A 13,217-nucleotide genomic window follows, 5' to 3' on the forward strand; every position below is an offset into this window, starting at 1 on the left:
ACTTAACCCTCTAGGCGCCACGGTCGAGTTTTCTCGACAAGATGCGTCACTGAATAAAACGGCCGGTTTTGTCAAATAGGGTGTCATATTTCGTTCAACCTCCACTCCACTAGATGGCAGACATGTCATACGTCATCACCGAGTCAAAATAATGTCATGCTTCTATACAAAATCTTCGCGCTAGAGCACATTGAATCAGTGCGAGCAATACCGGAGCTACAGTGGCCTTTACTTTGAAATGGCCACTTCATTCACATATTACGTGACGTGAAGCTGCGTGAAACTTTAGTACCACTTTCTGCCACTGTGCGTCGCTCTGCCACTGTACGTCACTCTGTCAGTAGCCTGCCTGCCGCCCCCTCTGAAAAAGCAGGAGGCTACCTTTAAACATAATTCTTGCCGAGAGGAATCCCAGCCTACGAATTCAATAACAAAATAAATCATGCATAATTAAAAATAACCTCGATTTAGGCTACTTGGGTATGGCATAAGGTTTGGCTACACAGTGTTTAACGAAAATGGAAATCTGCTTTTGATACTGGTGCCGCTCCACAAAACGAAAAAATATCTTAATTTGCTGTCTACTTTATTGTCCATGAAGGCATATCTGGCAAGTTGTTATTTTATTAAGACGTAAATGGTTGCTTTGCTTTCATTAATGGTTTCTCTATAGTCAAGTTGGCAAGAAGGAGACATAACGCTTGAGCATGCCACACTATCCAGGGACGCACTCACAAAGCTGTGGCAGCGGGGGCAGGAGGACAACTGTTAGTGCAGGCTTTATATAAAATTCTTCAATAAAAGCCTTATGAAATAAAGGCCTGCCTCGAATGCAGGCTTGCCCAAAATAAAGGCCTGTGGTTTGTGCAGCCTACAGTAAGTAGGCTAAATAACAGACCAGCCACAATATGCGGTATGATGATTTTTTATGAGCAAGATGTTGTTGGTGCCCTACGCGCACTGCATGTTCTTAAATAACAATGAAATATCATCAGTAATATTCAACCATTATTTTGTGATTTGGGAATCATGTATATTTTCATTAAGCACAGAGAATCGCATTTCAGTCCCCTCATATTTGGCGAACTTCTGCAGATGCGCAAAAAAAAACACTGCCACTTCCCTCTAGCTTGGCTAACGTCATACCCTCATCTCAAATGAGACGGGGTCTGGGAACTAGGCATTCATTTTCTCGTATTTGAAACGTGGTTTACGAATGCCCAGAGCCGTTTATTGGGCGCTACGAATGTCTATCAAATGTGTCTGTACGTGGCTCATAACGGCTACGGTGTGTCGTCATCGTCTTACTGCCTTCCCTCCGTTCTGTGATTGGTCCCCTAACTGAGGCGAAAATTTGCTCCTTGGTATCCAGGCTGCCTAGCAGCGTGAATTAAATTGTGCGCGCAAGGCAGCATGGGAAAACCCAGGCTAACTTCCCTCCCCATATTCCACTGATCAGACATCAGACATCAGATCAGCTTGTAGGCCATTTGCAATGTGTTTATTTTATTTTATGAAGCCTATACAGTAGATCACCTGCCACATTCTCACTTGCAATAGACAGATGCAATATCATCTACACTTACAGTAGCCTACTGCTTCAACAGTATCAGAAGGGGATAGTAGGGACTGGACGAGGGACACTTGTGAGAGCAACACGCACACTGTCTCTCTGTCTCCCTCCCTCCCCCCACACACACACACACACATTGCCTATCCTACTGTACGTCCTCCACACAACTGCACACTCGGCCACCAAGATCTTTACAATTGAATGATAAATATATATTGTAAATAGGGCGTTTTTCCATAATTAGCAGGTGTAGTATGTTGCTAGAGAGGCCTTAGCTGTGTGTTGGGATTTTGGAAGCACTAGGCTCAATAACAGTGAAGCTATTGACATTTTCCTCCATTAAAAATATTATAAATAGGCAAGTCCACCCATATACACTTAGCTAGAGGCTAGAAACCATCTCCGTACTTATCGCTAATTAAACTCAGCTGACTGGTGTTAGCGCATAGCCAAAGTTGCTGTTAAAATGCCTACTAGGCTAGCGCTGGGAATCTAAACACTTCAACATCGACATGTAGCCTAACATGTTCAAAACTATTAGGTGTTATGGGTTAAGACATGACATTTCTTGAAGCATTTGGGAACACACTGAATTAACTGGAAAGTAGAATCCCTGTTAGATTAGCTTGCTTGCAAATGCCGTTGTCCTGGCAGTTCTATGGAAAGCGGTTTTAACATACCTTATGGCAAACCGCCTACACTGGATAAACTAGAAAGCAGAGCTTACTGTAGCCTACCATTGTGTGTGCATGCATGGCAAGCTGTTTTAACATTTAAATGTATTATTCGTAGGAGCAATGAGATATTGATAGTAAATTGAATATAACAGTTCAATTTCATGTTCAAATTTGTCTTATCAATAATAAAAAAAGCAATTTATGCTTTAGACCATTTTAATTTAAAACATTTTAAAAACAAAGTACCGGTTCAGGCACCGTTTCGGCACCGGCACCGTTTTAAAAGTATCGATTTAGCACCGGTATCGGATAAAACCCAAACGATACCCAACCCTAAATAACAGTGAAGCTATTGATTTCCCCCCCATAAAAAATATATGATAAGGGGACAGATAGGCTACTGCACTAACTTTAAGAGATTGAACGAACCTTCCCGGACTTTGTAATTGCGACCAGTGTACTGTACGGACAGACTCAGGTGTCAGACTCAGAAAAACATCTGTCATCTTCAGACAAAACTACCTCAGCGTCAGAAAAACCTCTGTCATCCTCAGATAAAACTGCTTCAAGCCAAACGGCCTCAGAAAAACATCTCAAAGGAGTCAGGTCTCAGAAAAAATGCTGTCAGAAAAAGTGGAGTCAGGTCTCAGAAAAAGTCTCAGATGAAAAGTTATCAGAGTCAAGTATCAGACATCAGATGACGATCCTGATGATCCAGATGATGTTCCTGATTCTAAATTGTGAAGCTTTTTTATATACAGTCCCTGACAAAAGTCTTGTCACCACTTTAGCCATTTTGGTTTCTAAAGCAAAATACACACAATTTTGGAGTTTTTTTTTTTCAGAAAACAAACAAACCAGGACCATTTCAATAGCTTAATACAACTGAAATAACAATTGTTTTCCCCAAATTCAACACAAAATATCACCAAAATGCTGCGGGAAGTAAATACCAGAGGTGGGAGTAAGTCACACATGTGCAAGTCACAAGCAAGTCTCAAGTCTTAACCAAGTCCAAGTAATTTTTTGTGACAGTCAAGCAAGTCAAGTCAAGTCATAGCTTGGGTCAAGCAAGTCAAGTCAAGTCATAGCCTAATCATACAAATTCATGATGATTTACCCATGTTTTCATTTTAAAATAAGCTACAATAGGCTAGTTATGAACTGCTGGAGTTTTATTTGTAACAAACAAATAGACATAGACATTATAGAATAAGATGAAATGTATAGGCTACGAATAAAAATAAATGTATTTCAAGTAGACCTATTATAAAATAGCCTATTATTCTTTCAATATGCCTCAAATATTAGGTAAGCTACATCAAATCATGAAAATATATTCAAACAGTTCAAGTTACACCTGTCCTGACCTGTCACATCTCCTGGGACCCAATAATGTTGAAAAAGTGAACTAATCAATCAATCAAACGCTGCCGCCGACGTCACTGTCAAACTTTGACAAGCGCAACAGCATAATGGGTTTTAGGAGGGTTTAGGACCGTCAATGCTATATCATATTATAAATAAGCCTAAGATGTGAAGTAAGCTACTTTTCTGTGCTGATTGCTGGCAGTTAGCTAGGCCTACTTACTGTTGTTATCCTACTACTATGCTGTAACATATGGGACAGAGACATGTTTAAGAGGGAGGTAGAAAGAGAGGCGCTTACTTTAGGTTACATTGGCACATATCAAGATTAAACTTAGGCTAGACAAGAAAACGTTTTTATGCCATTTCACACATTTTAACCTAATATGGCGTTACTAAAAAGCTAAAAAGCATAATACAGTGGGCATCGCTTTCAAATGGCCACTTCAGTCGCGCATTACGAGGCGTGAAGCTGCGTGAAGCTTTAGTACCACTTTCAGCCACTGTGCGTCGCTCTGCCACTGTACATCGCTCTGTCAGTAGCCTGACTGCAGCCCCTTCTGAAAAAGCAGGAGGCTAGGCTACCTTTAAACGTAATTGTTACCGAGAGGAATCCCAGCCTACGAATTCAATAACAAAATAAATCGTAATTTAAACATTACCTCGATTAAGACTACTTATGGCTTAAGGCTTGACTACACGGTGGTAGCGAAAATCGAAATCTGCTTTTGATAGCCTACTGGTGCTGCTCCACAAAACGAAAAAATATCTTAATTTGCTGCCTATGTTATTGTCAGTGTTGGGGGTAACGCAACTACGCAAATCAAAACAGTGTCTTAATTTGCCCTACTTCTTGACTGCAATGTAGTCAATTGACTGCTTGACATGTCATTTTTATTTTTCTGTACAATAAACAAATACATCTGCTTTATGCCGCAGAATTACATTCATATTTGACTGACTGCAGACGCGCCACTTCCCTCCCCATATTCCAAGATTAAGATAGTAGCCTATACAAAAAGCACTTCATACTATCATAAAAAATCGTTAAAACGAATAGCTATTTGCAGTTTGACAAAACACTGGTCCTCATTTTGCGAATGCGAGGACGATATGCCTGTTGCATTTAGTTAGATGTGGATGTTTGAAAACCACTGGCTCGTAATCACAATAATTTAACACACGACAGTTGGATAGCCTACTTCATCATGTCCCCATGCCTACATTTTTGTGAGTAGCATAGAGATCGTTAAAAACAAGAAAGTATGGCTCTCCGTTTGGGACATCGAAAACTTATATTTTTAATACCGTCGAAGACGCTGACTTGCAAAAGCCTCGGGATAACACGTTATCTCCACTATCATCAGTCATGCCCCTTGATCAAAGTGGGGAATGAAATAAAAGTTTGAGAACCACTGGCTTAACAAGTTACCTGCAGTCCAGAACACAGAATCTGTTGCAATATTCTGATGATCGGTGATGATATCGGCAAATGTTTGTTTTCCCAAGTAAGAATTTTACTTCACCATGCACCTTCGAGAATGAATAGCTAATTACACTTGTTACTGTTAAACGTAGGCGCAAACGTTCACTGTTGATATTTTGCAGTTTCAGAAAACAATTCCGCCACAGACCAGGAACTCCCTGGTCTAAAGTCTGTGGCGCAAATGCAGATGCTATTTTAAGGGCGCATGCATGGCCACAGGCCTGCATGAATGAATGCGTTGCACACCAATCTACAGATACCCCCGTGCAAAGACGGAAACATTCAAAGCTTTGATAATATTTGTCCATTTCCCGGTTTTGTTCGTGCATTGGTGACCTAAACATTTAGTAGCCTATATAGTACAACATCTACATGCAATATCTTTACAACAACAACGCCTAATTATGACCTATTAATTTGGACAACTTTATACAGCCCTATAAAGGCTAAAGTTATCTTCAGTTTTGTTCCAATTTACCGTTGTGTATGGCTTTAAACATCGCGTGCGTTTTAACATCAGCCTAAGCATTATTCCAGCTGCTCTAAGGTTTTAAGCACCATCATTTTGCCTACCTTGTTGTAGCCCATCTGAAATAACTCCAAGCTTTGTTATGTTCCCCCCATTCTTTCGTTATTTTCAAAAAACTTTTATATCCATGATGGCCTTGAAGTCTTGAGTTAGTAAATTAGCTTAAATCAGCTTTTATGTGCTGTTAACCAGCAACCATAGATAGTACAAGAAAGCAGCAAGTATGGCTACAACATCTGTAGTTGCTGCATCCATTCATTGTTATTCTCTCTTGCTCAAACAAATGTTGTGCGTGCATTAAGTAAGGGATAATGTATAGAACGCCGGTAATTATCGGAACATAAGTCCCGACAGGGCGAACAGGACCCCGACGCGCAGCGGAGGGGTCTTGTTTCGTCCTGAAGGGACTTATGTTCCGATAATTACCGGCGTTCTATACATTATCCCGCTTATTACACGGCTACTTGCCAAAACGAAATAATAAACTCCCCACGATATGACTTTAGCCTACATAACCTATCCTATTTGTTACCGTTCATCGTGGCATTTGCTGAGAAACAAATAGTTCGCAACAACACACGCTGCTGAACTTGAGTCAAACATTCTTTAGAACACAGCTGATCAACCGTCTGCTTTCACGTTTGAATGAAGTTCCAGTCCTTGCGTAGTGATATGAAAGACATTAATCAGAAGCACAAAACCCGTTGCCATTGACAGCGGTGATTAAATGCTTTGCCGGTGATTTATGTAGATTTAACATAGGCCCGAACGTTGGGAATGTGAATGGAACTTTCTGCAGCACTCTGAAGAGCCGTGTAATAAGTTGATGATAATGTGTTTACAAACTCTACTTAACAGAAAATATTGTAAATAGCCTACTGTCATGCAGTTAATGGGATTGATAGATAGAGTTGAAAGTTAGGTCAACTTGGAAACTGTTTCTCTTGTTGACTTACCTGAGGGTAAGGAGCTTGGCCGCCTGTGCTGCGCAATGCACACTTCGCTCCTCTCATCTATACATCGTAGTTCCCATTTCTGTAAACCATACAATTTCAAAGAAAAATATTACCACTCGAGGGAAATCAGTGTGGTGTCCATTAAGATGTGAAAAAAATAGGCATACATCTAGCGTACACATTTCACGAATCACGGATGTGTTGATGACATAAATTAGGAAATATTAGAGGACTTAAGGAGACGTGATGTTGAATTGCCCCAGCGGCAGCACGGGAGAGCATTTTACATTGTACATTGCAAAAATATCACCATGCATTCATAACCTGTGATTCAGTGAGAGTGATCCCAAAACATCGGAAAGTATGTCTTTGTGACAATTCTGCATTACAAGTCTTGTCTACTTGTGTTTGTGTGTCATATGAATAATATATATGTGCCCCATACATGGAATCAGAGTGCCTACTGTATGTAGTAAATGGAAAATCCTACTGTATGTAGTAAATGGAAAAGGCCAGCCTACCGCTACATGCATTCGGTTTTTTTCTGCCATTTATTAGTAATGATTTACACAGTTTGTTTACTACTTACTATTTACCTGAGCATTCAGTATTGTGCAATATAGCATACAGAAGGTGAGGGACATTTTGGGGGAAAGAAGTGGTGCATTTTATCATTCAAACATGCAACTTTTCATGAAAATTCTATAATCCAAGATGGCCGCCACCATATGACGTCATAGTATGCAAATTAATCCCTACATAAACTTTGGGTCATCCTTAATATTTCTCTAATTTACAGAAAGTCTCTATCTCTTATCACTTTTAAGATATAGCCTTTTGAAATGAAGATGTCAAAATCGAACGTTTCGAAAAAAAAACTATGGCGCCTAAATGATTAACCCACTCGACCGTCAGACAACATTTTCCTTTGTCATATGAATGCTGTCATTTTGTTTACATTACTGTTAAGGAGATGCTGTAGGCAAAGGCTATATTTCATTTGTTAGTGTAGATGAGTGTAGTGTAGAAATTCAGAACTATTCACAAGGTTTCTGGGCAGCATATTTATGTTCTGTTAGCAAGCCAACTTATCATGACTGCCGACAAAGTAGCCTACTGCCATCTGACGAAGCTCTCATTTTAAAACATTACTGAGAGACAGGCACTGTACCATCAAGAAATCCTGCCACTGAATCCAAAACTATGTTTATGTACAAAGTCAAGTCAAGTCAGTTTATTTATAGCACATTTCATATGGCATACATAGACACAATGTGCTTTGAGTGGAGAGTTGTCATTAAATTATCTAAAATAAAAACCACACTTAGCAAAAGAAAAAGAAAAGACAAAGAAAGGGAAAAAAACAAAAAGAAAGTTAATAGATAGAAATAATAATAATACAATGGAGTGTTTTAAAAGCAGAGACCTGTAGTCATGAATTAAAAGCTAAAGAAAATAAATAAGTTTTAAGTCCCTTTTTAAAAGCGAGAATTGATTGTGATGACCTTAATTCCAGAGGTAGGCTATTCCAGAGGATTGGGGCACAGTAACTGAAGGCACCATGTGCAGCCTTAGTGTTGATTCTGAGGATTGTGAGGAGACATTTACTGGAGGACCTTAAGTGACGGGTAGGATCATAAAAAGATATCATATCAGAAATATAGGGTGGGGCAAGGCCGCTTACTGACTTAAAAAAAAGAAGAAGTATTTTGAAATAAATTCTTTGTTTAACTGGAAGCCAGTGAAGTGATTTAAGAATTGGGGTGATATGATTAAATTTAGGTGTTCTAGTGAGTATTCTAGCAGCTGCATTTTGGATAAGTTGAAGTTTGTTTAGCATCTGTTTTGTTAGACCAGCATAGAGTGCGTTACAGTAATCTAAACGACTGGAGATAAAAGCGTGTATTAATTTTTCGCAATCCTGTAAGGACAGGAGGCCACAGACTTTAGAAATATTTCTAAGGTGGTAGAAAGCTGTTTTGGTAATGTTAGATATATGTTTTTGAAAGTTAAGATCTGCATCAAGAGTCACTCCTAAATGTTTTACATCCTCACACGGTTTTACCAAGTGGGAGGTTAGAATTGGGTGAAAGTGATGTCTCATGGCCTTAGGGCCTACAACCAGAATCTCTGTCTTTGCATCATTTAACATTAAAAAATGTTGGGCCATCCACTTTTTAATGTTGGAGATGCAGCAAGTGAGGTCATTTAGCGGACTGGGGTCATCAGAGGAGATAGAAATGTAAAGTTGATGTTGTCTTGCCGTATGATAGAACCAAGAGGTAACATGTACAAGTTAAAAAGCAAAGGACCAAGAATTGACCCCTGAGGTACCCCATATAAAATGGGCATTACATCAGAAGAGAGGTTATTAATAGAAACAGAAAAAGATCTCCCATTTAAATAGGATGAGATCCAATCAAGAGCTGTACCTTGAAGACCAACTGAGTGCTGAAGACGTTGCAGAAGTATAGAATGATCGACTGTATCAAATGCAGCACTTAGATCAAGGAGAACAAGAATCAACATTTTGTGATTGTCAGTCGCAATTCTAAGGTCATTTACAACTCTGACTAGAGCAGTTTCTGTGCTGTGATTTACCCGAAACCCAGATTGATAGGCATCAAATATAGAGTTTTGAGAAAAGTAGGTGCAAAATTGCTTGTAAACAACCTTCTCTAGAATTTTGCCTAAGAAAGGCAAGTTAAAGATAGGCCTGTAACTCACACAAGTCAGGGGTTCAAGGCTAGGTTTTTTTAGTACAGGCGTAATAATGGCATGTTTAAGGCAACCAGGGAATGTTCCAGATAGAAGGGAGGTATTGACAATTTGAAGTATGTCAGCAGCCAAGCAGCTGAAGACTTGTTTGAACAGCTTAGTAGGTACAGGGTCGAGGGAGCAAGTAGCTGAACCTAACTTTTGGACTACTTCTTCCAGCTCACTCAGATGGATTGGAGTGAAGTTGTGGATAGTAGCCTTACTATCGGGCAGAGGTTGGCGAGGAGGTTGAGGATTGAAACCATCAGTGAAATATGAAGAGATACTACTCCTGATAGTTGAAATTTTTTCACTGAAAAACGTAGCAAACTGATTGCACTTCTCTTCAGTGTGGAGCTCATAGGGTATCAAACGAGGAGGATTGATTAGTCTGTCAATGGTATTGAACAGGACTTTAGAATTATTAGAACTATCTGATATAATCTGGGAGAAATACTGTCGACGAGCTTTTTTTTATTTCACAGTTGTACATAAGCAATTGACTCTTATAGTTCATGAGGTCAACCTGACTCAGGTCATAATGTGACCCAGCAGCATTAATATAAGCGGTGATAAAATCCTTTGGAGTGTCTTCCCCAATGTTGCGTCTAAGAAATGTTTTTTGGCCAGATGTAAGTTTAGTTGGCCAGGCAACATTGAAGAAAATACAAAGATGATCAGAGATCCCAACATCTAAAGTACCAGTTATGGAGATGTCTAGGCCTTTTGAAATAACAAGGTCTAAAGTGTGACCACGATTGTGAGTAGGTACAGAAATGTGTTGTGTAAGCTCAAACATTGACAGCTGATCAGTGAATTGCATTGCATAACAGTCTTCTGTGTTATCAATGTGAATATTAAAATCACCACAAATGAGAATACAATCATAGTTTGTCACAATAGTAGACAAAAACTCACTAAACTCAGAGATGAAACTTACTCTGTTCTGCGGAGGGTGGTAAATTGTGACCATTAGACAGGAGTTTGGTGGCTTCATTGCAATAGCTAGGTATTCAAAGGTGGAGTAAGTACCAAAAGAAACATCCTTACAGGGTAACACATTGGAAAAAAGAGCTGCCACGCCGCCACCTTTCTGATTGGAGCAAAAGCAATGTGAGAAGGAAAAGTCAGACGGTGATGCTTCAAGAAGTTCATAATTGCCTGAGGCATCCAGCCATGTTTCAGTGAGAAAGATACAGTTCAGCTTGTGGGTCAAAGCTTATAGGCTACAGTGAACTAGCATGTTGCAGGGGCTGCTAAAAAAACGACAAACAACACACTGAAAACTCGGCCAATCACAGACCTTGCTGTCGAACATTCCTTCCGGTTCGACCGCGGAACGCCTCAGCGGACTTATGCTGCCCCAAGCGGCTGCAGTTATTTCACGCAGCTGCGTGAATCATGTTTTTCATGAATGAAGTGTCAATTTTTAACTAGTACCTACTGTATGTATGTTATGTGTTGTGTTGGTTGTGTGTTTCTTAATACCTGGCTGCAACTTTATCCTCCCCCGTGGGATAATAAATTTGACTTCACATGACTTGACTTGAGCCTGTGCTGCCAAAGGGCAGCTAGTGGTTGTGAGATGATTGTTGAATGTGACAAAAAAATGTTATGGGCTTGAAATCGCATAAAATAGCTGACTGCACCTTTACATGTCATGTTATCTGCTGCTGTTGTGTACATCATATTTTCATTTACAGACTAGCTGGATGAGTTGTCTGTTGTCGCACTCTCTTTTAGACTTGCTGACTGCAAACTCACAGATAAGTCATGTGAGATTGTGGCCTCAGTTCTACAGTCACCAAACTCCCTGATAGAACTGGACCTGAATTACAATAACCTGAGAGATTCTGGAGTTCAGCTTATCTCTAAGGGACTGTCTAGTACCCACTGCAAACTGCAGACATTAAGGTTGGTGATTGATATTTCTTTATGGCTATGCATAGTTTAAGAGAATCATGTCAACATGCCAGTCAAACAGTCTGCCTACATCTGTACTGTGGTGTCCTACTTGTGAGTAAACTTAATCCTGCAGCGGGCTACGAGAGAGAGCAGGGCGGGGCAAGGAAAGGCTGCGTGTGTAAAAAGCGCAGCTCAGTGAAAGAATTTTATCTTAGCTTTAATTTAAATAGTACAACATAGAAAATTAATGTGTGGCGGCCGGTTTTGATTTCATGGCTCCCCGCCACAGATTAGTCAACGTATGGGAAACACTGAAATTCAAATGCACTCTCAGATTCACATGAGGTCCTGGGCCAACATGTGAGCCTCTTTCTGAGAGAGTGAAAATGAAAGTTTAATGACAGGATTATTTAGTTCAGTTTGACTACTGAATCCTGCAGGTATACTAGAGTTACTAGACTTGCTTGTCTGGATGGATACAATTTGTAATGACTCTCTGTCTCTCTCTCAGGCTTTGTAAGTGTGGTATTTCAGGTGACGGTTACATTTGTCTGGCCCTGGCTCTGATGTTAAACCCCTCCCATGTAAAAGAACTGGATATGAGCAACAATAATCCTGGAAAATCAGCACAGAAGCTGTTATGTGCTACACTGGAGGATCCTCACCATAAAGTTGAAGCACTTCAGTATGTACTTTAGAAACATACAATTTCAGTTGCATTCCTAGTTTCACTCATGAAACTAGGAACATAGTGAAGAACTGTAAGGTAGAGGATCTTCATGTAGTGGTATATTACCATTACAGTTTATGCCATTACATTAGAGTAGTAATTTATTATATTTATTTGCGGTGTGTATGTTCATTATCCCTTCTTCATCAGAAATAATTAGTCTTTTTTCACAATGTCTTACAGACTTGCTGACTGCAAACTCACATATAAGTCATGTGAGCTTGTGGCCTCAGTTCTACAGTCACCAAGTTCTCTGATAGAGCTAAACCTGAGTTATAACGTCCTGAGAGATTGTGGAGTTCAGCTTATCTCGAATGGACTGTCTAGTCCGCACTGCAAACTGCAGACATTAAGGTTGGTGTTTGACATTTCTTTATTGTCATATGTCTCATCATATTATACAACAAAATGTCTGGCTGTAGAGTTCCAGAGAAGTCATGTGATGTTGTGGCTTCAGGAAATGTGCTTGAGGCCCAAAAAAGAATGTACCTTTGTCATTTTAGAGTGTTATTGTCTTGTCTTAGCCTTGTTCTAGTCTTGTCATAGAATATGACAGTTATTGGACTCCACTAGAGGTATAACACAGATAATGATTTGTCTGTTGTAACACTGTCTTACAGACTTGCTGACTGCAAACTCACAATTAAGTCATGTGAGATTGTGGCCTCAGTTCTACAGTCACCAAACTCTAGCAATACAACCATACAAACGCGCTTCCTGCACTCATTGTTTCAAAAGGAGTAATTTTGGCTTTGTCAGAACTGAAGAGCTGTGGACGGCACGGCACGGCACGGCATGCCCAATGAAAATAAATTAATGCAACGCAACACAACACAGACCCCGCTTCTCTCGCGTCAGTCACTGACATGAACGAAACACAGAACTCGCTTCTCTCACGGCAGTCACTGACAGTAGCCTAAAAACACTTCCCCATGACAAAGATATCGTAAAACACTGAAAGTTAATATTTTGTCACTAGCAACATACATCTGTCCTTTGTCAAATGTATTATGTTCCAAGTAGCCTATACGTAATTCTGCTTCATAAAGTTGAACAAATACTTTTGCTTATTTCACAGAAAATATAAATAGCCAGTTAGGGTCTACAGTGCAGAGTTGGTAAGTTATGGTAGGCCAACTTGGAGTGAACATACAAACAGGGGAAATTCTTTCTCTTGTAGCCTCAGGTGCGCACGTAGACATAAGGCCGAACATGTAAGCGCCAATGAATCGTGCT

General features: G+C 39.9%; 1 protein-coding gene across 1 annotated transcript in view; it reads left to right on the forward strand.

The window, feature by feature from the left end:
• LOC143101179 (NACHT, LRR and PYD domains-containing protein 12-like) overlaps nt 1-13,217 on the forward strand; it is a 159,320-nt gene that overhangs the window by 119,174 nt on the left and 26,929 nt on the right. Inside the window, exons 9-11 of the mRNA XM_076264581.1 lie at nt 11,090-11,260; nt 11,763-11,936; nt 12,165-12,335. Coding sequence (XP_076120696.1) covers nt 11,090-11,260; nt 11,763-11,936; nt 12,165-12,335 — 516 coding nt within the window. The remainder of the gene's footprint in view (nt 1-11,089; nt 11,261-11,762; nt 11,937-12,164; nt 12,336-13,217) is intronic.

Source organism: Alosa pseudoharengus, unplaced genomic scaffold, assembly GCF_046254945.1.
Source record: "Alosa pseudoharengus isolate Yale_2024_CS ecotype anadromous, Long Island Sound unplaced genomic scaffold, YU_APseudo_1.1 YU_APseudo_1.1_scf_30, whole genome shotgun sequence".
Classification (NCBI taxonomy): Eukaryota; Metazoa; Chordata; class Actinopteri; order Clupeiformes; family Clupeidae; genus Alosa; species Alosa pseudoharengus.